The sequence below is a fragment of the Podarcis tiliguerta genome (assembly GCF_965153285.1).
Source record: "Podarcis tiliguerta genome assembly, chromosome: 6".
Lineage (NCBI taxonomy): Eukaryota > Metazoa > Chordata > Lepidosauria > Squamata > Lacertidae > Podarcis > Podarcis tiliguerta.
Window position 1 is genome coordinate 71,858,537 of NC_139539.1, and position 26,095 is coordinate 71,884,631.

Sequence of the window (26,095 nt, forward strand, 5' to 3'; positions counted from 1 at the left end):
GCAGCATGTTGTGATTTAAAATTGCCTAGAAGTCTTTGGAACTCAGGGGAGCTGCAAGTATTTTAAACAAAGGTTTGTTCACACAAGACAACTTCACACCACTGTGTATGATCAGGCTTCCCTCCAACCTGGTCTCTTCCAGATGTTTTGGACTTGCCTTCCAATATCCCAGATGATTGGCCATGGTGGCTGGGGCTGATGGGGGTCTGGAGGATACCAGGTCGTGGAAGGCTTGCTGAAACTATCTAGTATTCCCCTGAGTTCAGATGCAACCATGAATTATAGGTGCTTTAAAACCCGGTGTGGATGCTTTCAAAATCCTCTCGCCATGCCAAGGTGGAGCTTGTGGTTTCCCATTATATGCAGCACAGGCATGGTAGCTTCAAACCAAAATCCAGTAGAGGGTACCAAAGAACATCTTCATTGCTCCTCTCCCCCCAACATATTCTTTCTATGAGAAGAAACATCTAGTGGAAGAAATTCAGGAAGTGAGTCAGCCAAGAGACAGCTGCATGAAAGAATAGAAGGTTCAGGATGATAGACAAGTCTTCCAGCAGTCTCCCCCGCCCCCACTTCCCAGGCACAGAACTGCTAATGAAGTGAGCAGAATTTTGGTCTCTGGTAGGATTAGGCAATCAGGCATCACACTGCACTTCCTTTGATCAGGACAGCAGAACTGTGAATGGTTAGGAGTTATTATTACCTTGCCAAAGCAAGGGCTGGAAAGCCTGCAGCAATCACAGGTGATTCTAGGAGATGTCAGTCAGAATAAATAATACATGGGTATATTAGGCAGTAAGGAACATTTTTAGTTCCGAAAAGATGCCACATGGTTACATAATAGAAAGTCAGATTGTGCCAGAATGGCTTTTTGTGACAAAAGCAACCACTGAAATGGATAATGAGGCAGGACAAAATGTTTTAGAAATATTAATTACCTTGAAAAAAGTTAGATTACCCCTTATTTGCACAAATCTGTCATTATCCATTAACCTAGCATGTAATATACAGCCCATTAGTGGTGGTCAGTGTTCCTATCATTTATTTACTTTTTAACCTTATACACAGTCTAGAGAACTAGAGAACATTTAGAGCATCTTACATGTCAACACAAGGGACACGGGTGGCGCTGTGGGTTAAACCACAGAGTCTAGGACTTGCCGATCAGAAGGTCGGCGGTTCGAATCCCCGCGATGGGGTGAGCTCCCGTTGCTCGGTCTCTGCTCCTGCCAACCTAGCAGTTCGAAAGCACATCAAAGTGCAAGTAGATAAATAGGTACCACTCCGGCAGGAAGGTAAACGGCGTTTCCGTGTGCTGCTCTGGTTCGCCAGAAGTGGCTTAGTCATGCTGGCCACATGACCCAGAAGCTGTACGCCAGCTCTCTCGGCCCATAGAGCGAGATGAACACCGCAACCCCAGAGTCAGTCACGACTGGACCTAATGGTCAGGGGTCCCTTTACCTTTACATGTCAACATGAGAGGTCGTTTTATTACTGTTCATTATACTGCAAAATTCTACACTTAAATGTGCCCCTGGAGTTTCTGCCAGGTGCACTCACCAGGGAGTTGTGGGCAGTGAGTGGCATTCAGCTAAGTTTGACTCAGAGTGTATCTATTGGAATGAATGAAGATGGCTAAAGTAGGTCCATTAAATTCAGCGGCTCTGCTCTGAGTACAGATTCGTTGAATACTAATCACTTTTCATAGACCCACAGGCAACTAGTCACACAAAACAACTTTTTGCCCCAAATGCGGATACACACTCCCGGTTTCCATCAAAAGAGGCACCCAGCCAGCACGAGAGAGCTCAGAAGATCAAAACAGTGTAGGTGAGGTGTATATCTGCATTGCCAGGGTGCGTGAGAAGCAGCTTGCCACCATGGAAGCTCCTGGGTTGCAGTGGCAATACATGAAGTGGCTTAAAGAAAGAGATGAGAGTTGTTGTTCCTTGCTATGGTTTCACTTGTTTATTTTACCACGGCACTCAGTATCCTTGCCTTTGGGATATAACCCTGTGATTTCCCTGAAATTTGTGGGAGTTACAGATGATCAGGGACAAGTGTAAGAGCCTTTGTGTGTTTCAATGCCATCGGAGAATAAACAGATTTCTTCTTGGAATTCTTTGACACACCACTCAACGCAAAGATGCCTGAGACGCTTTGTCATAAGGAGGTCACCATCTCCTTTGCTCGAGCCAGCATTTGCTTGATGAATGTGCATCTTCTACACAAGCCATTCTGTTAGGCCTTTGCTAGATGTCAGAATGAAGCAAGATACACATACACACTCCGTCCTTCAGTGGGTCATCTTGTGCCCCATCACTTTAGGCAATTTACTGAGAGCCCAGCTCACTTCCACTCTCAGAGCTGGACTGAGAGAAAAGTATCAAGGAGGAGGTGAGGAGCTCCATTCGAAGATGAGGTGGGGGAGATTTCAGATTCCCTCACCCATGGACTTTTTCTGATGTTAAAAAAGCCAGTCCCCACCTGCTGCTTTGTTAATGAGTGGGGAAATTAAATGACCCACTCCCACCACCACTCCATGAATGTTGTATTTCATGTACACACTGTTCCTTCTCAGATGGAGAGGAGAATATCCATGGCTGGGAATCTGGGCACATCATAAATCACACCACCTTGAGGAATCATATGGATTATTCCAAATCTAGCATGTGAAAGGACTCTACCTGTGTGTTTCAATGGAGAGCACTTTCTTGTGAGGGGGAATCCTGATTGGCCTGGGATTCCCTCTTATGTGGAAGAACTCCAGAAGCCTGTCTGAAGCAAAAATAAAACCTCTGTGAGCCTATCGGAGCTGGAGCTGGTGGGGGGAGCATGTGAAGGTTGTGTGTGTTTGTGTGTCCCCCTATCAACTTGTTAAATAACCAAAGAATAGTGGGATGTATTGGGAAGGAAACTCTTTCCTTTCAAGGCAGGCGTATGAAAGCTCAGACATGGAGCACAAAGGCGGCCTCCCAGGCCTCTCCATCCAGCCCTCAAGAGACTCCCCAGGCAGGCCACACTTCTTTCCCCAGACTCCACCCATTATTTCCCCTGCTGCATGCCTCCCTTGGGTGCATTTGCCTGATCAGAAAGTGTCCCTGAACTGTGATGATTCCTCTTGCTTGTCTGGGTGGTTGGCTGGCTGGCTGGATGACTGGCTGGCTGGCTGGAGCTTATCCTTCCTAGCTGTGGCAATTGCAGAGCAGACGGAACTCAGGGCACTTATCTGGCTTTGGCTAGAAGACTAGTGTTGTGCTCTCGGACACTGCACAAGCTGTCAGCTTGCTCCTCCTTCTTCCCCAGGTGATGGCCAGGACAGTGGGGGCCCACAGTGAACCTGATAGAACACAAACAGGAAGACATGTTTTGAGACAGTAGGAAAACACAGAACTGGATAAGGAATGGCACTGTGAATCATTAGTGAAAAAAATGGCAGCTTGGCGTTTCCCATCTGTCTAGCTGAAATGCAGTATGTTACTTTACAAAGGGGAATCAAAGCCTGGTATGAATATTAGGAAGCCTCCTCTTGCCTTTGCTTGTCAAGAGAGCAATAACCTCTGCTTACTGCATTTCAGGCTTCAGCTCTTCCCTCTCCCAGCTCAGCCACTGACCTCAGGAAACCAGAGCTAGAAGGTCTAGATTTGGCACAGCTGCCCACAGGCCTGCCTTATCCCTTATGTTCAGTTTGAAAATTCAGTGTGACATTTGCATTGTCTCTGCTTAAATATATCCTTGGATCTATTCAAAGCGTTGGAAGGTCAGGAAATTCTTGTTATGCCCAGCTTTCTTCTCTGATTCACCAGGCATCTGTACACCTGTGGTCCTCCGATGAAGGGTGGTACAGGAATTTAATGAATAATAATGACAATACTGTAACGATGATGCTACAAACAATGGAAATTGTTGAGCTGGTTCTGCTGCTCTTCTAAAATATTCTGACAGCTGAAATGAGTATTCACGGTGTTTGGAGTATGATGCAAACCAAGAGCTCTGTTTGCTGCACCTTTCTTTGTCTATCCTATATAACCAGCCATCTCTACAGTCTAAACTACAGTGATGCCCCGCAAGACAAATGCCTTGCAAGACGGAAAACCCGCTAGACGAAAGGGTTTTCCATTTTTTGATGCGCTTCGCAGGACGAAAATGTCTTGCGAGTTTTGAGATTTTTTTTCGCTCCCCACCCCCTTTTTCTAAGCCGCTAAACCGCTAATAGCCTTTTAGCAGCTAATCCGCTAATCTGCTAAGCCTTTAATAGCTGCTAATAGCTGCTAAACCGCTAATAGCGCTAAGCCGCTAAGCCGCTAATAGGGTTGCTTCGCAAGACGCGAAAACCGCTAGACGAAGAGACTCGCAGAACGAATTAATTTCGTCTTGCGAGGCACCACTGTATATTTCTTTCATTTGCCATAATGATCCATACCTTTTACTATCACATGTACTGTCACTGTGGCTTAGGATATCTTCCTAAATTGCATTCCATGATGCGCTGGGACTGCTTGTGGAAGAGAAAATTGACAAACCTCCCACACTTAGCATGCAGAACAACTTTGTATGGATCTTTAGATCCCAGGCTAGTAGAAGTTAGCACTAAGGGAAAACTGACCCATTCCTCTATCTTGAGAGGCACACATTTACCTGCTTTGCATTTTCTAAAGCAAACACACACACAAACATAAGATAACTATTACCAGCAGCTAGGGACTGGGCAGAAATGGGAAAAGGTCTCATTTAAAGGTGAACTTACCCATTTCAGACTACCTGAAACAATATGCAACCTGAAAGGGCTAACAAATTAGCCCTTTACTGAATTTTGCAATGTATTTCCTCAGCCATATGTGTACACAAATGAATATGTTTAAGAAAATCATGCATAAAAATGCATATATTAGCAAAAATAACAAGCGAAAATTGTCATATCTGGGGAAAGAAAAATGTGTATATTAGGGGAAATTGCATGCAAGCCTTCTGTATTAGAAGAAATTTGCACTAAAATGCGGATGAAATTGCATGAAAATTATTTTTTTTTAACAGTTGCAATCTGATGTCGAGAACTGAATTTAAGACTGGAAGACTGAGAAACTGAGATAAACCAAAATTGAGAGATTCACCCATTCCCACTGGCAACCCAAGAAACTGAAAGGATAAAAATTCCTTGGCCCTCCCACCTCTCTCTTTATCCCCTGTACACTGCCATCTGTGCCACCTTGTGCCCTCCCTCCTTAAGATGTGCTTGGATGCAATCTCAAACTAAATCAGGAGTTTTTTTAAAAAGCAAGCAAGCAGAAACTACTGCTCTGTTGCCCAGACAAAGGCAAAAGGTCAAGCTTCTGAAATTTATACTAGGCCAGGCTCATCTGTGATTTTCCAGTGGTCCAGAGAGAACTTGCATTCCAAACAGACAGAAAAGACCAAGAATGATTTAAAGCAAGGCTCTGCTTGACTAATGATCCACAATGTCATTCTTACCCATTGAGCACAGAGGATGTAAACATGCCTAGGGTTGTGCCATTTTTAAGAAATGCAACACTTTCAACTGTTGCCTATAGGCTGTGATTGTACTTTGTGCACAAAAGATAATCATTTTCCCACTGTAACTTTAAAAAAAGAACTTAATTGAGAGTGTTACCTAGCACAGAGAATGCAGACTAATGGTAATGACCAGCAATTAATTATATGCTCATTCTATGTAATTGACAGTCAAGCGATCAAGTTTAACGGAGCTAGAGACAAGCTTTATGTGTTTAGCATAAAAGCTGGGGAAACTATGCCTCACCTCCAAGGATTGCTAATTAACATGCTTTTAGCCCCAGCTATGAGTATATTTATCCTTAGGATTGTAAGATGAGGGATGGGAGGCAATAAATATTTCCTGTGTTCAATTCTCCCTGTGCAAAACTCTTCTTTGCCACTTCCAGGTTTCTCTTCAGCTCAAATATGTTCTCTTTCTCTAATTGCTGCCCAAACCAAGCTCTGCATTTTGCAATGAAAGAAAGAAAATACTTCCAAAACGAAAAACACTAGCTTCTCTACCTCCTTATGATCACTGCACCCGGGTCTTGTTTGCAGGCCAAAGACTGAGAATCCACTACACCCTAGGGAAAAAGAATCAGAGTAGGTAGAAAAGGCAATGAGAAATATCTTCCAAGTAGGACCTTGCACAGAGTCAGTGGGTAGACCACGAGACTCTTAATCTCAGGGTTGTGGGTTTGAGCCCCCATTGGACAAAATATTCCTGAACTGCAGGGAGTTGGTCTAGGTGACCCTCATGGTCTCTTTCAACTTTACAATTCTATGATAGAATGGAACAGATATGCCTCTGTGCCTGAAGCTACATGGAAGTAGAAAGCGCCACTGGTATTATATCCAGTGTAAGTTGGTTGGGCATCCTGACCTCAACAAAGAAATTGGGCTGGGGACATAGGCAACTGCCCTCTAACAGGGGCAAGGGAGGAGCAGGGCCAATGAGTTGTTTCTCTCTCTCTCTCTCTCTCTCTCTCACACACACACACACACACACTGTCAGGAGTCCAGGTTCCCACCTTGATAACACAGTAAGCGTAGGTAATTAAAAAGGAGGATTTATTGCAAAAACAAACAGATAGCTCTGGACGGCTCTAACAAAGCCTCCGGCATCATCACTCAAGATGACCCTTCTGAAGATTCCTTCCAATGTCAACAGAAGATATTGAAGTTATTGTGCTTATGTCTCTTGTGTTGCTTCCTGTCTTGTAGCCCTCCCATTCTCCGACTCCTTGGACCTATTGGATTAGCTCCAACCCCTTCATGTTCTGACATGCTATCTCTGTGTTTATTCGTGCCTGTTTGAGCTTCCTGCAAGCTTTGACTGTGTTCTAGCCTGCTCTCCACTATTGCCTTATCAGCCTGCCCTTCAAGGTCAGGAATAACCAAAGACTGCAGCTGCCGGCTCTCCCCTGCCTGACTAACATCTAAGCCTCTCTGTTCTTGGCTGCTTTCTGCAGTTGGCTGCAAACCTTTGTTAGGAGCTGGCTCATTCCTGACACCCACACACTCAAAATAGTTTAAAGCAGACATTTCCCCCCTTTTGGTGTCTTCTCCTTCTCACTGTACTCAAATCTCTCCCTTTTCCATTCCCTTCTTTACCTAAACTTCTGCCATTATTTTAAACCATAATGTTCCCTCCCCCCAGTAGCCTTCCCTTCTCACTCCCATGCCATAGCCACTGGTGTTGTGCAACTGCCTTCACATTTGCTTCCCTATCTCATCCTGATTTCACATAATTCCAGGATTCTGATGAGGCACTACAAATCCTCTGATAGGGGCTACACAATGATATTCATACATTTTGTTAGAGAGAGAGAGAGAGAGAGAGAGAGATTTAAAGCATATTTTTTCCTGTTCTTCAGTCAAGAAAATCTTCCAGAGCAGCATACAAAGATCAGTTATGAGACAATCCTTGTCCTCCGGTTTATAATCTTAAAGACATGACATGAAAAGGGATTCGAATGAGAGAGATGACACACAAACTTGGGTGTTAGACTCACTTCCTTTATCGCCTTTTGTTTTGTTTTGTTTATTTATAGTCTGCCTGTCTGTCATATATGTATATACTTCCCACAAGAATATGAATAAATATATTTTCACGTGGGAAGTGCTGACTGTTCTTGTTCAGATGTCACTAAATGTTAATACACAAGCCAACCATAAACCAAGGCCACAATCCCATGCCCACTTACCTGTTGGTTAGTCCCATTGAATATAGTGGGATGTACTTCTGAGTAAACATGTCTAGGGTTGCAACTGTTATTCTCAAAAGAACTGGAAAAGATGTTATTTGAGGTCTCAAGCTGCAGATGGGGTGCAAAAGACCTTTCTTCAAAATAGCTGTTGCATCATGATAAGATCACATGGAATTGTTCTCATATTGCCTTATTTATTTATTACATTTATATTTATATACTGCCCTTCCTTCCAAAGGAGTTGAGGGTGGCAAGCAATAAGTGGCAAAACAATAAAAGCATCTTTAAAACATTGTTTAAAATCTGTACAATCTCAATGTAGCACTGGTTGTCTTTACATGCAATGCATCTTTCTTTTCCTCCTAAATATATATACATTAACTTGCCTGAAGGCTGAAATAAAATCAGTCAATAGGCATTTCCACAGTTCATAATCCTTCCCACTCCACTTAAACTTGATTCTGAAAGCAGCTCATAGCAAGCAAGAGCCAGTGTGGTGTAGTGGTTAAGAGCAGTGGACTCGTAATCTGGTGAACCGGGTTCGCATCTCCGCTCCTCCACATGCAGCTGCTGGGTGACCTTGGGCTAGTCACACTTCTCTGGAGTCTTTCAGCCTCACTCACCTCACAGAGTGTTTGTTGTGGGGGAGGAAGGGAAAAGGAGATTGTTAGCTGCTTTGAGGCTCCTTAGTGTAGTGATAAAGCAGGATATCAAATCCAGAATCCAATACCATACTGTCAAACCTTGGTTCCCGAACGGCTCTGTTTTCAAACGTTTCGGCTCCCAAACGCTGAAAACCTGGAAGTAAATGCTTCAGTTTTTGAACGTTTTTCAGAACCCGAATGTCCTACATGGCTTCCGATTGACTGCAAGAAGCTCTTGCAACCAACCGGAAGCCACGCCTCAGTTGTTGAACGTTTCGGAAGTTGAACGGTCTTCCGGAATGGATTATGTTTGACAACTGATGTTTGACTGTACCTGTTAAATCAGTTCAGAATGCTGATTGGGATGGTGTGAGGGTTCGTTCTCAACTGGGCTTGGATCCAGGCACAACTGAAAGGTTAAAATATGCTCCACAGGCCCAGAATTAGGCAGGAGGTTATTTTTGTCTGCTTGGTTGCAGATATATCAGTATATCTAGAACAACTGGAATGTATTACAGCGAACTCCACAATATGCAATATTGTTTGCACAGAACACCCACATTTCTTTCCCCATCACATATTTCTCCCCATTCGCCAGCATTTTCCTTCAGGGAGCTGCCTATAAACTGCTGTTATTTCTCTTCATGCTTTGTGCTTCACCTTTCATATTTTATTTTATTTTTTGCTTCACTTGAAGTGCTGGTTAGATGACAGTACATAATGTGGAAAATATGTCTAACTCGATTCTGTCTGTGTAATTATTGTACATTTTGCAGAGTCGAGGCATTGGTAATGGTCAAGAGGAGCCATTCCAGCAGAGCTCTTTTAAAACACGCCTCTTTAGGGTTTTCTCCTGGATAGTAGGAATGGACCAGTTTGAGCATCTTCATATAAGGCAATAAACGTATGTGCGCATATAAGCGCACTGGTGTGCTTTACATGTGTTCTCATGAAGGCGGACATGTTAGCCTTCAGTGCAGGCTAAGGGCATTTTGAGAAACGGAACTTTTGTGAAGTATTCTTTTGTATTCTATACTTGGTTTGCCTCTGCTGTAACAGGGGGAGGCAAAAAGAATTCATTTGCTGAGGAGATGTGCATTTGCAAAATTTGCACTTCAGTACCGACATCTCTCATAAGATCGTTTTAATGCTCTGAAATCAGATCTAGAATACAAAGTATAAATAAGGAGTCTGTAGTCAAAATTTATATACAGATCTCCAATATTTAATACAGCCCCTTTCTTATTTTTCACAAAATATATTTTATATGACTGTGATACTCCTTCATTTATATATATATTTAAAAATTAATAGAATAAACATTTAGCATAGTGCTAAATATGCTGAAATGTTTGATTGAAAACCTGCACTTGAGGTTCAGCCTTCGCCTCCTGCTTTCCTAATGGGAGGGTGATTTTACTGGTTTGATCCCTTTGGGCTTTCATGTTATGCCATTTTCTCTGGTTCTCCCATGATGCATTGGTGGGAAATAATCATTACAATGCATGCTGTGCTTCTAATCTTTTCTGTTGCTGCTGCCAGTTACTGCCTCTGACGATTAGAACAAAACAAACTCATGTAGTGCTCTGGTAGGAAGCCAAAGAGGAGGCTGATGCGAACTAATTGTGAGCACTGACGGGTAGAAACAAACATTCATTTGGGAGCCTGTGTGTGTGTGCTGCTTGCTCGCACGACATTTCAATTTGTCTGCTGTGTGTGTGTGTGCTGTGGGAGTGCACCTCAAGGACTTGCTAAAGATTGCATGGATAGAAAACTCTGGAGTTCACCAATTTGGGTTCAGACATATTACAAGCCCGCTTACTTGATCAAATATCTGCATTAGAATATATATCTCTTCAAGCTTAGATTTCACAAAGTAGCATTTTAAAGAGCAAGGCTTGTAGCTCATTATTGCAGGTGATTCAAGGCGTTCCTGAAGACTAATCGTATGAATGATTATTTGAACAACCGGCACCGGTGTGTGAAGGTTTGTGGCAGGATGGCAGCAGTAGCCTTCTGGTGACACAGTGTGCCAGGACAGGAATGGAGCGCACACAATTGCAGGACACCTTCGCCCAGCCCAAAGCTCCCTCAATGTCATGGACTTGATGGACGCAGAGGAATGGTGGGAGGAACCCGCTGGAGAACCCCCAAGGGAAGAAGGTTCAGAACCTGGGTATGAGTGGTGGGACAACAAAGAGGGAGAAGACTGGAGGGAGGAGGTGTTGGAAGCTGAAGTGGTAACAGGGCTTAGTGAGCAGGGAGAGTCTGTGGCAGAGAGAAGTCCAGAACAAGAGGCAGAAGCTGAAACAGGAGAGGAGGGAGGCCAAGAGGCAGAGATGAGTCTGGCTGGTGAAGAGGCATGGGTGTCTCCTCTTCCTTCTGCAACAAGCTCCCTTCCCCTCTGGTCTCCCAGAACTAGGAGAGGCGTGAAGTAGGAGGAGCATAGAATGGCCTACAGGCACAATCTCTGATTGCTTGGGAAACACCCTGGAGAGGAGGAAACAGCTGGCTGTCAGGAGGCAATGACCTTTAGTCTTGGCAACTGCTTCATGGGGGCAAGACTTGAGTTGCCGTGCTCATTAGGCCTGACACTTCTGTCCAGATCCTGTTTTACTAATACAGTGGTACCTCGGGTTACATATGCTTCAGTTTACATACGCTTCAGGTTACAGACTCTGCTAACCCAGAAATAGTACCTCGGGTTAAGAACGTTGCTTCAGGATGAGAACAGAAATTGTGCTCCGGTGGCGCAGCAGCAGCAGCAGGCCCCATTAGCTAAAGTGGTGTTTCAGGTTAAGAACAGATTCAGGTTAAGAACGGACCTCCAGAACGAATTAAGTACTTAACCCGAGGTACCACTGTAGAGAGTTAACTCCAGCTTGCTCGGTGTGATTAACTGCTGGGCTGCTCCTGTCACTCAACTTCACTGCCATCCCATCCAAATGTTGTAACCTGCCCTGGGACGTTCGGGTTATGAGCGGGAAATAAATAAATAAGTAGGTCTTAACACTTAATTCAAGCGCTGGAGACCCAGCTGAAATAAGAGAAAGCCATACAAAAGTCCTGTTGAAATTAATGGGACATAAATTGGTCACAGTTAACTTACCATATTGACTGCAAGGGGACTTAAGCACCTTGACAAATGTATGCGCTGTATCTTCCGTCTAGAACATCCATTTTTTTGTCATCAACCTTTTCTGGTTAAGAACTAAACCACAGGCTTATTTTGAATGTCACAATTTGCTATTGAGTAATTGGTTGTAAATGCAAAATACCATGCAAATCTGTGACTGTGGGCCTCAGATAATTTGTCAGTATAGTTAGACTTAAGTTTCTGTTTACAGAAGACCATACTTTGTGTTTTATATACAAACATATATTTTTAAATGTTTGCTAATATGCACAAACAATGGAGAAATAAAATCAGCCTGTTGAAAGAAGCAGAGTGAAGATCAGATCAAATAAAGGGGGCATCTCACTGATTGAAAAAGAAGAAGCATTGTTAATGTGTACTTTCAATGAGCAAATGTCATTTTCATTCTAACATTTTGCTGCTTCATTCTGTGCCATGTGTCTCTCTGGGAGTAATTAATACTTTTTAAAAGTGAAAATGAAGGAAGAAAGAAATGCAGCATTAAAATTGTATTAACAATGAAACACAATATGATCCGCTATCAAACACTGTCTAATTTGTTGCCTGGAATTTAAATCCTAATTATTATAAGATCCTTATAGAATTACACCTAAGTTACCCAATACTCACATTGCTAAGCAATGGCAAATAAAGTAAATGTAGAAACAAGGTGAAACTAAATGTTATAATAAAAGAGAAACATTAGGTCCACAGTCCCATATTTTCCTTGTAATGAAAATACAGGTGGAGGACCTCTGGCCTACTCTGTGGTCCAGCATGACAAAACCCAGTTGGGGTGGAAGGTGGATACAAAACACTGGAAAACAAAGATCTCTGATGTTGTTCCAGCAAGGAACAAGCTGAAACTGAGTCTTATATAGTTGCAGTAACAGCAGGTGCAGCCTGGAAGGAGCACCTGTTCTACAAGATGCTATTTGACGCTAAGGGCATCAGCCTTCTCCTGTAATCTCCTACTTTTCTGGAGTAGAGGACCCTCTGAGAGCCTTCCAGTGGAGTTCTCTGAGTCAGAAGATGGCAGTGCCCAGAGCCAGCCCACCCCAGAGGCAAGGTGAGGCGAAGACCTTGGGTGGCAGGATCCATAGGGCAGCAGATCCTGATGTAGTTCTTTATCCCCCCCCCCCGCTTGTTCCTGATGTAGAATTTAACTCTCCCCTTCTTCCCAGGCAGAAAGTGGGGGAGCCATTTTGTTGTTTGCCAAAATGTCTTCTGCCGGCCCTGGCAGTGCCACATCCTTGGGCCAGGGGGAGGGGGCTCTGCTGCCCCCCAGGTTCATCTGATAGCAGTACTTCTGGGGCTCTGCCCCTCAGGTTCCGAGTCCTTGCCTCCATCACCTAATGAAGAGAAAGAAGCCTGACTCTGGGCCTGACAATATCCAAGCGAGAACTGTCGGATAGGAAAGTAGTGTTTAACCCAGGCACAGGCAAATTTGGCCCTCCAGATGTTTTGGGACTACAATTCCCATCATCCCTGACCACTGGTCCTGTTAGCTAGGGATGATGGGAGTTGTAGTCCCAAAACATCTGGAGGGCTGAGTTTGCCTATGCCTGGCTTAACCCTTCTCCTACCTGCTGATTCACCCTGCAAAAAGAGACCCAGGCTGTTTTTCATATTTTTTTTACCTCAAGTGGCCTGCAAAACTGGAAGTCAGTCAGAACAGAGGAAAATCAACTGGGGAGGGTTGGGAGTTTCAAGAGAGAATTGGCCGCCACAACATATATAACACACTTGCCAATTCTCTCTTGAAACTCCCAACCCTCCCCAGTTGATTTTGTTTGTCTGTTTAAAAAATTCTTTGGAAAATGAATCAACAAAAATTTGAAAAAGGGAAAAAAAGACTCCACCCGTTTTAGGGCACTGTCAACGCAATGTGAATGTGGGGAGGCTGAGGGGACATTTGAAGGAAGAATGAACATTCCAAAGGAGTGTGCTGTCCCCTCAACCTCCTCACATTCACATTGCGTTGACAGTGCCCTAAAACGGGTGGAGTCTTTTTTTTCCTTTTTCAAATTTTTTAATTAATTTTCCAAAGAATTTTTTAAACAGACAAACAAATAAACAAACAAACAAAAATCATTACCTTAGTTAAACCAATCTTAGTATTCTTGTTAAGTGACTTCCTTGTGTCCCCCTGGTTAAATTTCAGTGCGTATCTTTTTTAACGGTTTTCCAAAAGCAATATTCTCTTAAAATTAACTTAATCACTTAACCTCTTTCTTTCTATCCAATTCTGCATTTAAACATATCAATTCATCACATTACATATTTTAATCCTAAGCCTATCTGATATTTGCAAGCTTTCCAATTTTAATTATCTTAACATATTTAGCTAAATAGTCTTTAAATTTCCTCCATTCCTCCTGGTAGTCCTCCTCCTTCTGGTCGTGGACTCTTCCAGTCAGGTCGGCTAACTTTGAAAAGTCCATCATCTTCATCTGCCAATCTTCCAGTGTTGGTATTTCTTGTGTTTTCCAGTTCTTTGCTAACAAAATGCTTGCTGCAGTTGTGGCATACAAAAATAATTTAACATCTTTTTGGGGCAATTCCAAACCTGTTATTCCAAGAAGAAAGGCCTCTGGTTTCTTAATAAATGTATATTTCAACATTTTTTTCAGTTCGCTAAAATGGGTGGAGTCTTGTGAAACATTTTGGACTTCTTGCAGGAATGTGTTCGCACCACTGCAGCGCAACAAAACTCCGAAAGCATGTGACTGTTCCCAAAGTGGTAGGGTAGGAAATGCCCTGCCTTATTTCTTCCCCCAAACGCCAAGCGAAGGGGGTGGTGGTGGCTTAGATAAAGTAAGAGGGGTGAGGTTTAAGCGCACAGTCTATTCTAAGCCCCGGCATCCTTTAAAATTTCACAGGGGGCTCCTGATTTAAGTGGTACCAATGGAAGGGATGGCAGGGTAAATTAAACCCACGCTAAAAGAGTAATAAATCAACAAACGGCAGGCACAAACACATGCTGCCAGCACACACACACACACACGACTTAAAATTAGAGAGGAACAGGGAAGGGCAATGGAGGGGAAAAACGCACAAGCACCCTGGCCAACAAATTAAAAAGTAAGGCAAACCCACTCAGTCACCCAGACCAGCCAGGCAATCGGACGGGCAAGGGCAATAGAGGGGGGAAACATACAGGCACCCTGGCCAAAATTAAAATAAAATGCACAGCCACCAAGGCAGAGGCAGGGGAAGGAAAGTGAGGAGACAAGGGAGATAGAAAGACGGCACTCACACTCAGACCTCGCTGGGGGTGGAGAGACCATGTGCCGGGCAAGGGAACAAGCTGCAGCTTAAGAAAGGTAATTCGCACTTAGACCGCCCAAACAAATCCAGCACCAGGAGTGGGGGAAAATAAAAGGTTAAATGTGGGTTTTTACACAGAAAAGAGGACACAGCAAGACAGCAAGGCAAACTTGGGTGCCTAGGTTTTTAAAAGCAGTAAAGCAATGAGCTCACACAAGCCTCCTAAATTTAAAAAGGCAAGCCAGGAACCAGACAGCCTCCACACACACAAACACCCCCGACTCCAAACCTTGTGGCTGAGCTCTTCCCTGTGATGACTCCTGACTCAAAGAAAATGTGTGTGCAATGGTGGGGCTGGCTGGCGCGGCTGCGTTTGAGCAGCAAGCCACGCCCCCGCCGAGCTTCCCTATTGGGTGCCCAACCGGGGAGGGGCGTGGCATGCCAGCCCTGGAGTTGAAGCAGGGGGCAGAGCGCCCCCTGCATGACGCAGGAATCGTCTCCCGATCACAACCCTTTCCCTTCCTGGGAGGGGGAAAGGCTTTGTGAAACATTTTGGACTTCTTGCAGGAATGTGTGTTTGCACCACCGCAGCGCAACAAAACTCCGAAAGCATGCGACTGTTCCCAAAGTGGTAGGGTAGGAAATGCACATTGTTGTTTAGTCAGTTGCTGTATAGACTTTTAACTGTTTTCTTCTCTCTCTCTGTCTCCCCCAACCCTACGCCTTTTTTACATTTTTGTAGAACCACATCACGGCCTTTGCAGAAGTCACATGATGTTGAGACGGATGTCTATTCGCTGCACTGGACGTCATCCCTTTTCACAGTTCACTCATAATAACTGACATGTTTTCCAGCAGAGGAGAAAAATAAAACTTTTGTCTGGTTTTATGACCTGATTAGCAGCATTAAGATTTACATCAGCCTATGAAGAACATGCCAGAAATGTCAAAAGTTAGGAATATTTTCCAACAAAAAGCATTGCACCATTTAGGGGATGAGGGTTTTGGGGTGGGGATGTATTGTGAAAGCATGAATCTGTTCACATCACATAAATATATCATTTCCCATCTATGGCTGCCCCCCCCCACCCCCACCTAGCCATGTAAGTATCCGACGGAACATTATTATGTCTGATTTTTCATTGTTACTTATTTTTACATTTTAGCATGGCACTTGTTCCCATTCAAACAGATTTCAGTGTATACACTTCTTTTTCTTTTCTTTTTTCATTTCTAAAAATCCCATACTCAAATGCTGTTTGCACTTCGTATTATGCCGTGTTTCACATACACATTTATATCTTAAGACTGGTGCTTCTGAAGAAACAACAAAAACAACCCGCCAATTTTTACTGTAATAAGTATATTGTATCATAATTTTAAAAGAAATTATTTATTTGGATATTTTCCTGACTTCATGTGGTTGAATAGTTGATTTTGTAGTTCTTGAATGTCTACAATGTACCCTGTAGTTAGGATTAGAAGTGAGAACACTTAGGCATTGGGATATCCTATTATTTTAGCGATTAACAATCTCATACTGAAGGTTAATGGCTCTGTTCTGAGGTCCAGCATATTCTCCCCCCCCCCCCACCGCCATTCGTAACATAAAAGTAAAATGATTGCTTTCATTGATAGTACTTGAAGGTTAATGTGGCATAGCTAGCAACCTGTTTCCAAAAGTCATCTCAAAACCTTTGATTCTGGCATGAAGAAGGAGCAATATATAAGATGTGCTTGGCTCCCAGCCTGAGGGGTCCTCACATCCTTCTCCCTTGTTCTGATGATGATGGTGATCTTTGTTGTTATTATTTTAATTTATCACCTACCCTTCACCACAAGGTTCCAAGGTGGGTTGCGACAATTTAAAATATTATATTACAAAATACTTTAAAAACAAATTACAGTCACAAGAATAGTATGGGTCCTAAAATATATGTTGTAGCTGTGTAAGGCTAGGGTTATGAGTTGTTTCTTCCTTGTTTGGTGGAAACTACACAATGAAGGTGTTGGACACACTTCTGTGGGAGGGAATTCACAACCATAGAGAATACCCTCTCCTGGGCTGACATGCCCCCAAATCTCGGAGGGTGGTGGAACCATCAAGAGGTTGCCTTCTGCTGATCTGATATCTGTCCCCATCCTTTGTGTGAAGCAGTGATGAATGGTGAGTGCTCCAGTGCTAGAGAGTGAAGCTTTATAGGGTAAGGAGAATGTTGGCCAACATGGAGTAGCCAATAGAGGAGGCCAGAGTTCCTCCCCGTGGCACATTACTGCTGTAGCAATGGGTTTCCCTATTCCTTTTACAAGTACGTGGACTTAAGATGCCCAGCTCTGCTTCACTGATATCAGTTTCAGCACATTCCTCTCTTCTGCAGCAGCTATGGCTAGGTGTATGATCAAGAATAAATCGCTGACAACTTAATGATATAGTCCTTCACACCCTAACAGTACCAGATCAATGTGAATGGTTTGTAAGGATCCTGTAGTCATTTCAATACCTAATATAACCATGTTCTATCGCAGTTCTCTGCTATTTCTCCTGGAACTGGATTCACCATCTCTTATGACTTTCTCCCGACTCCTCTCTTCCCCTTTCTTCTCCAAAAAGTGGAAGCACCGCTGCTATGGTTCACCTTAAGTCATGTTGTAGCCCTGTTGCAGGTGTTCTGGAGCACCAACTCCCATTTTTACTGAGGGTTAAAATCTGGATTTGTTTTTTTTTTTTATAAATATTTTATTCGTTTTTGCATAAAAGACAACAAAGCAAAACAAAACAACAAACAATACACCAAAAACATACAGAATTACACAAACATAACATACTACAAAAAACAGAAATAAAAACAATCTTATCTTCATATTAATCTTGCATTAACTTGTTTCTCTGACTTCCCCGAGTCTCCCTTCCCTGTATTCCAATTCATACAATTAAACAACAAATCCCTTCCCTCTGTCATAATTAACCTCTTTTCTGATTTGAATGTCTTAATATAGCTTATTCAATGCTTAGAACTTAGAATGTTGGGTCTTCTGATCCTTAAGATTTTACTCCAATAACCTTCTACATTCAATCTGATGTTATTTTAACATTCATTAATCTTGTAGTGTTTCTGTAAATAGTCTTTAAATTTCTTCCAATCTTCCTCCACCGTCTCTTCACCCTGGTCTCTGATTCTGCCAGTCATTTCTGCAGATTCCATATAGTCCATGACTTTCATCTGCCATTCCTCCAGCGTGGGTAATTCTTGTGTCTTCCAATACTTTGCAATAAGTATTCTTGCTGCTGTTGTGGCGTACATAAAAAATATCCTGTCTTTCATACGTACCTCTTGGTTGACCATGCCCAGGAGAAAGGCCTCCGGTTTCTTTGGGAATGTGTATTTAAATACTTTCTTCAGTTCATTATAGATCATCTCCCAAAAGGTCTTAATCCTTGGGCATGTCCACCAGAGATGAAAAAAGGTACCTTCAGTTTCTTTACATTTCCAACATTTGTTATCGGGCATATGATAAATTTTTGCTAGTTTGACTGGTGTTATGTACCATCTGTATATCATTTTCATAATATTTTCTCTTAGGGCATTACATGCCGTAAACTTTAGCCCAGTGGTCCATAACCGTTCCCAGTCGGCTAGCATTATGTTGTGACCCACATCTTGTGCCCATTTAATCATTACTGATTTCACTTCCTCATCCTGTGTATTCCATTTCAGCAGCAGATTATACATTCTTGACAATACCTTAGTTTTGGGTTCTAGCAATTCTGTTTCCAATTTTGATTTTTCCACCTGGAAGCCAATTTTTCTATCCAATTTATATGCCTCCATTATCTGATGATAGTGGAGCCAATCACGGACTTTACTTTTTAATTTGTCAAAACTCTGCAGTTTCAATTTATCTCCATCTTGTTCTAGTATCTCCCAATATTTTGGCCAATTGGCCTCCATATTGAGTTTTTTGACTGCTTTTGCTTCCATCGGAGATAACCACCTTGGAGTCTTGTTTTCAAAGAAATCCTTATATCTAATCCATACATTAAACAATGCTTTCCTGACAATGTGAATCTTAAACATTCTGTGAACTTTAACCTTGTCATACCATAAGTAAGCATGCCACCCAAACGCATTATTGAATCCTTCTAAGTCCAGTATATCTGTATTTTCAAGAAGTAGCCATTCTTTCAGCCAGCAAAAAGCTGCTGCTTCATAGTAAAGTTTCAAGTCTGGCAGGGCAAAGCCTCCTCTTTCCTTTGCATCTGTTAATATTTTAAATTTTATTCTTGGCTTTTTGCCCTGCCAGACAAATCTGGATATATCTTTCTGCCACTTCTTGAAACAGTCCATTTTATCAATAATCTGCAGTGTCTGGAACAAAAATAACATTTTTGGCAATACATTCATCTTTATCACAGCAATACGACCTAACAGTGAGAGTTTTAGATTAGACCATATATCTAGATCTTTTTTTATCTCCATCCAACATTTTTCGTAGTTATCCTTATATAAGTTCCCATTTTTTGAGGTCATAATAATTCCCAGATATTTCACTTTTTTCACCACTGTCAAACCTGTCTCATTCTGAAACCTTTCTTTCTCTTTTTCTGTTAGATTCTTTGTCAAAACCTTAGTTTTTGTTTTGTTGAGTTTAAAACCTGCTAATCGACCAAACTCTTGAATCAGTTCTAAAACCCTCTTCACACTGGACTCTGGCTCCTGCAATGTCAAAACCAAGTCATCTGCAAATGCTCTTAATTTAAATTGTTTAACTCCGACCTGTATCCCTCTTACCATCTGGTCCTTTCTAATCATATTCAGCAACACCTCCAGGACCGATATAAAAAGCAGAGGGGAAATAGGACAACCTTGTCGTGTTCCTTTTTCTATTCTGAACTCTTCAGTCAAAACATTGTTAACAATTAATTTTGCTTTTTGTTCAGAATAGATTGCACCTATACCATTTTCGAACTCTTGGCCTACCCCCATACTATGGAGATTCTTTTTCATAAAACCCCAAGAAATGTTATCAAAGGCTTTCTCCGCGTCCACAAATACTAAAGCTGCTTTTGTGTTTATTCTTTCCTGTAAAAGTTCCAAAATGTCAATTATATTCCTTACATTATCAGATAGGTGCCTTCCTGGGAGAAAGCCTGCTTGGTCCTTGTGAATCTCCTCCGCTAAAACCCTCTTTAATCTTCTAGCCAAAATGTCAGCAAAAATTTTATAATCCACATTAAGTAATGATATAGGCCGATAGTTCTTAAGTTGGTGTTTTTCCGATTCTGTCTTTGGTATGAGAGTCACAAAAGCTTCTTTCCACGTTTCTGGTGTCCTTTTCCCCTGTAATATGTCATTACATATATCCTTCAAGGGTTGAATTAGCCAGTCTTTCATTGATTTATAATATCTTGCCGTCAACCCATCAGGTCCTGGGGACTTGCCAAGTTTCATATTTTGGATGGCGCTCTCTACCTCTTGTTCTGTTATCCTGCAGCTCAATTTAAATTTACTTTCTTGAGATATTTCTGGTAGCCCATTTTCTTTCAAGAATTCCTCCATATCTGCTTCCTTCTGTGGTTGTTGTGAATAAAGCTGTTTAAAGTATCTTTGAAAGGTACTCCTAATTTCCACTGGGTTCTGAATAATTCTTCCTTCCTCTTCTAAATTTGTTATTGTATTCATTTTCTGTCTCTTCTTTATTTGCCATGCCAATAACTTTCCACATTTGTTTGCTGATTCGAAAGTTCTTTGTCTCATTTGTCTGACCTTCCATTCAATCTCTTGATTTATCATTTGCATGTATTGTACTTGATATAACTTTATCTCTCTCAAGATTTGTTGTGATTTTGGATTTGATCTCAGTCTTTTTTCACCTTCCTTAATCTTTTCCAATATCTTTTCTCTTTTTTCCTGTTGTAATCTCTTCTTGAGTGCGTTCTGTTGTATCAAAAATCCTCTCATAACAGCTTTACTTGCGTCCCATACAGTTCTTTTTTCCACCGTAGTGTTTAAATTTATCTCAAAATAGTCTTTCAGAGTTTTCTGGGCCTTCTTGGTTATTTCCTCATCTCTAAACAGAGAGTCATTCATCCTCCATCTGAAAGAACCAGTTGGTTGTAAGTTCATTACCATCTTTACAGCATTGTGGTCGGAGTAAGTCTTTGGGCAGATTTCTACTTTTTTTGTCTTTGGTGCCAGTCCTCTTGTGATCCAGATTTGGTCAATTCTTGTCCATGTCTTTTTGGCTTCAGAAAAGAAGGTTCCTTCTCTTTCTAAAGGATTTTTGGTTCTCCAGATATCCACCAAGTCCAGGTTATCAGTCAGTTCAAAAAAGGTTTTCGGTAGTCTCCCATCTTTGGTGACTACCTGCCGTTGTGCCTTGTCCATATTTGTAGAAACAACTCCATTCATATCTCCCATCAAGATCACATTGTACTCCAGATAGTCCATCAATGTCTCATGTAACTTTTTGAAAAATTCCGATTTTCCTTCGTTCGGTGCGTATACGCCAACAATCAGATATTTCTGTCCATGGTGTTGAATTTCAATTGCCAAATATCTTCCTTGTTCATCTTTAAAAATTAATTTTGGTGCTAGGCTCTCTTTTGCATATACCACCACTCCTCTTTTTTTAACTTTGTCCGATGAAATAAACTCTTGACCTAGTCTTTTATTAATTAGAATTTTTCTATGGAGCCTAGTTACATGTGTTTCCTGTAAACAAATCAAGTCCAATTGTTCTTTTTTTAAAATGTGAAAAATTGATTTTCTCTTAGAAACCACGTTTAGACCGTTGCAGTTCCAGCTTAATAGTTGCAGAGACATCTTGAAATTGGTCTGCTATATTCCTCCAGAAGCTCCCAATGTGTCTTCTTTCTCTTCTGGTCCCGGTGGTGTCGTCTTGTCGAAATCCAAGATTGCTTTAGCTATATCTCTCCTTTTTCTCTCTTGTGTATCGGACGGGTCTTGGTCTTTAAAGAATTCCTTCTGTAAGTCCTCCTCGTAGTCCTTTAAAAATCTGTCTTTATCTTCCACTGATTTTATTTTTATTTTCCTTCCTTTTATACTGAACGAAAGCCCTTCAGGGAACTCCCACCTAAAGATGATGTTGTTCTTTCTCAGCTGTGTGACCAAGTCTCTGTAGCTAGATCTGAGGTCTAAGAGATGTTTGGGGATGTCCCTGAACAATTCCACTCTTGATTCACCAACTTCCAAAGGCCTTTGGAAATGTAGTCCCAAAATTTTATCTCTCTCCTCTTTAGATCCAAAGGTGACCAAACAGTCTCTTGTCTTGATTCTCCTGCTTGTTTTACCCAGTCGGAAAGCATTTACTATTTTGATTTCTTCTTTATCCAGATCCAGTTTCCAGAAATCTGCAAATTCCTGTGCAAGAAATTCCTTAAGACCTTCTTTTTCAATTTCTGGCAAGGATCTGATCCTGAGATTCGTTTGTTTATCTTTTAATTCAAGCATGGAAAATCTTGTTCTATAGTCCTCAAGTTGCCTGTTAATCGGTGGTATTTTTTCTTCTGTGGCCTCTGCAGCTGCTTTAGCTTCTTCTGCAATTTTCCTTGTTTTTGATGATTCCTGCAATAATTGCTGAATTAAATTCGTATTTTGTTTAATACAAGCTGTATTTTGATCTATTTTAGAAGATGTCTCTGACACCTTTTTGTTTGTTTCTACAACCTCCTCTGTCAATTTATTTAATGATTCTTGAATTTTTGCAAATCCTGTATTGAAAAGGTCCTCAGTTGAAGACATAGCTTTTGGTTTAGGTTGTACAGATGCACCTCCAATTGGGTCAGGTATAGAGGCTCTTCTTCCTGAGTAAAAGGTTTTCCCAGATCTTGTAGTCTTCTCCTGCAGCTGGTCTACTTTTCCCTTATCACTTGCCATACCACAGCAACTTATTTCAAGGTCACTCTCAGCTGAGGCTAGCTGTCAGACTTGAAGTCAAAACAGTGGAAAGTCCCCAGTCACTTTCCCAGCTGCAGCAAGCTGTCAGATTTTAAAACCAAACAGTGGAAAATTCCCAGTTGCTTTCTGTTTCTTTGTATCAGTCTTTGTAACAATCCTTATGTCCACCAGGGGGATACAATAGCCCCTGGGAACAATGGCTCCCGTCTTCTCCTTCTCCTTCCCAGCAACTTTGCAGCTAATTCCTCCCAGTAACAAGACTTAAACAGTCTCAGCTTTTAACAGTATAATCCAGTTTGCAGAGCTTAAAATCTCAGAGTCTCTCTCCGCAGTCCCTCCTTTACCCTGTGTTTTCAGATTGACAGATCAGAGCCGGGCGCGCCGGGCGGTGGTTCTGGGCGCGCCGGGCGCGCCGGGCGGTGGTTCCCCCACAGTCAGCTCTTTCTTACGCAGGCAATACAGTTTCCAGTCCTTCCCCCCCTTTCCCTGCCACTTAGGGGGGGAAAAGATCCTTATCAAAACGCCAGATTCCGTTTCTTCAAAAGCACTTTTAAAGGTTTGGCACGCAAAAGTCTTTGTTTCCAGCTATATACAGAGCGGAAGGCTGACTTCCTGGTTAAACCTTACCGCTTCGGTTCTAATTTAGCTTGCTTTTTTAACTTGCCAAATCCAAAAGTTCCTTAATTTGTTTCTTTCCCTTTTAAAATTTGTAATTCTCCTACTCACGGAAAGTTCTTTTATAATCCAATTTGTCCCAAGAAGAAGTTGAGCGCTCCTCCGATCACGGCTGTGCGACGTCTCTCCGAAAAAGAAGCGATTGACTCTCAGCACCGCGTTACCCCCTCCACACTCCGGAGCTCTTCCTGAGCCCCAGAAACGTTTTAGGGGATCGCTGTTGGTGCCCACCGAGTCCCACGGACGTAGGCTTCCTCCGCCTACGTTTTCAGGGGTTCACCACGTCGCCGTAGCGGTAGAACCCTGTTTTTTTCGGAGCTCCCCCTCCGGTGCTCAGCAGGGGGCCGCCATGATCGCTGGCGCTCAACTCGGAAGTCCTCGTTAAAATTTTTACTGAGGGTTAAAATCTGGATTTGGTCACTTCGGGTCCCATCTCTAAGTCACCAATGCCAAACCCCTTGTTGATTTGTTGACTCCAACCCACAGTGTGAAGATCACCGCTCCCTACTGCTTAAGGCACTCTTGAAAATGGGATTCGGGCTTCCAAATAAAGGGTCTTTTCACATTGCCTTTCAAAGACCATAACAACCAAAGTAAAATGGGGCTATATCACAGCCTTTCTATGCCAGGAGGCTTCACGTTTCAATTTCTTTAGTCTGGGAGGCAGTAGGGGGTGGGTGCTTTTTTTTCCCTTTTAAAGGACTTGTGAAAAAATGGTCTTGAAAATGGTAAGAAGTTTAACCAAAGTACTATCATCCTTCCAATTATTTATTGTATATCTCAGGAATTTTTTCAGTTACGCCAGGAAAGTATGTGAGAATACACAAGAGAAGGCCTAGTGAACAATTTTGCACGTGTTCCTAATTTTCAAAATCACAAAGGAACATAAAATCCAAAACATCTTCACAACAACAAAAGTATTTTGAGATCTAATTTACTCTGGCAACCTACAGACATAGTTTCACATTTCCTCCCCGGTGTGTCAACGTGAGCTAGGCCTTTCTACAACAGACTTTGCACACAATCCAACTTATGCACCTTTATATTCCCTTGATTTCACTGAGAAAGTTAGGCATGCACTTAATTTCCTCCATTTGAAATCAGAGGGAGGAAAAAAATGCTGCCCTTTGCCCTGATTAGCTCCCTTCCCTTTCCATTAATTGCTTTGAGCAAACATACTGAGACTTCCCTAGTAAAAAGGTAACCCAGCTCTTTGCTCCTGCGGAAGTGAAATTTGTACAGGGCAAATGTCCAAGGAAAATTGTCCCTTGAGCCATGCTTTACCCATATACTTAATGTTTTGCTCTGTCTGGCAGCAGATGAAACTGCAACATAAATTCTATGTGGCTCGTGTACACTTGCCAAATTTTTAATCAAATGATGTGGTGCTCCGTGCCATCCACAATTATTCTCATGGGCATTTTATTATCTTCATTCAACATGGCAAATTAAACTTTGTTCTCATCAACAGAAGATCCGAATTCTACGATCATCAGAATTACATGACTTTAGCCTTTTCTAGAGTTTGCTACTTCAGACTGAGGGTTATGGGGTGGGGGGAATCACGTTGTTCAATACACCCTCTTGTTAAAACCCTCCTAAATTTTCTCAGACTAGCATGCCATGAAGGTTGCAACATAATCTTCAACATGTTACCTTCCCGTGTGCAGGAAAGTTAATTGTTGTCAATGTTTCCTTATGTGATCTCCCCCTTGCAGTCTGAAAGAGCTTGTACCATGTGATTCTGCTAATCGTGTAGCTTGACTCATGATATTTCTTTCAGAGATAGATCAAATGCACTCTTGTATCCAGCCTGCATGATGGATGGTGATGACCATGTAACTTCAATAGCCAATTTCCAGCTCTTGGACTAGGAACATTCTTAAGGAGGGGACATGTCTTCTCTAGGGATGGATCCAGTTGTGTGATTTTGGATCAGAGGCAGTTGGCATACAAGTGTTTCCCAAAGATTATGTGATACTGTGTGGATCTTTTTAAAAAGAAGGGGGTAAAGTGCTCACTAGAAGCAAAGAATTGAGCCCTTAACTATAAGTCCAATGTGTGTTAAGAGCATCATTTCTTAAAGGATCAATTACGTTTGATAAATCATAGCATATCCCATATGCTCCCCTTGCTTGTTTCATTTCTTGGTCTAGCTGTTTAGGACCCTCCTTATGTACAATTGTTCACAACGAGGATTTCAGGGAAATCCTCGCTTGGTCAGTGCAGTACATCAATTCTGCAGATTTTATATCTGATTCTTAAGTTCAGGAAGAGACTCTTTTATGTTAAAAGAAAGACTATTCTTTTTCAGCATATTGTCTTATGTAAATCAGCATGTAACTGAGTCTGTCTCTCAGGATTTATAAGAGCCTAGTATTTGGGTTAAATTGATCATGTTATCTTTGTGAATCAGCAGTAACAGGGTGGGGAAGAGACACACTGCTGTGTACTGTATTTTTAAATAAAGTAATTTTTTTCAAGCATACGTTGCAAGTTTCTTTCTTAGAGAAAGTCCCCTTGAGGGACTCAAAATTTTGTCAGGCTGCTTGTTTGTAAGATGTGATGAATAAATGAGGTACTGGCATTTACAATGGGAAAAAACAATTGTGCGGGGGAACGAGCTTCAGTAATAAGAAAGAAGGCTCCATATTTGTCTGGTGGACTCTGTATACATCTGATGGGCTGCGTTGAGCTTGAGTCAAGTAGGAAGGCCTATTTGTGGCAGTT

At 42.0% G+C, this 26,095-nt stretch overlaps 1 protein-coding gene across 1 annotated transcript in view; it reads left to right on the forward strand.

The window, feature by feature from the left end:
- Positions 1–25,848, forward strand: part of PLPPR5 (phospholipid phosphatase related 5) — a 95,708-nt gene extending 69,860 nt beyond the window's left edge. The window contains exons 6-7 of the mRNA XM_083445058.1: positions 15,514–17,470; positions 23,764–25,848. Coding sequence (XP_083301184.1) covers positions 15,514–15,546 — 33 coding nt within the window. The 3' untranslated portion in view covers positions 15,547–17,470; positions 23,764–25,848. The remainder of the gene's footprint in view (positions 1–15,513; positions 17,471–23,763) is intronic.
- The last annotated feature ends 247 nt before the right edge of the window (positions 25,849–26,095 follow it).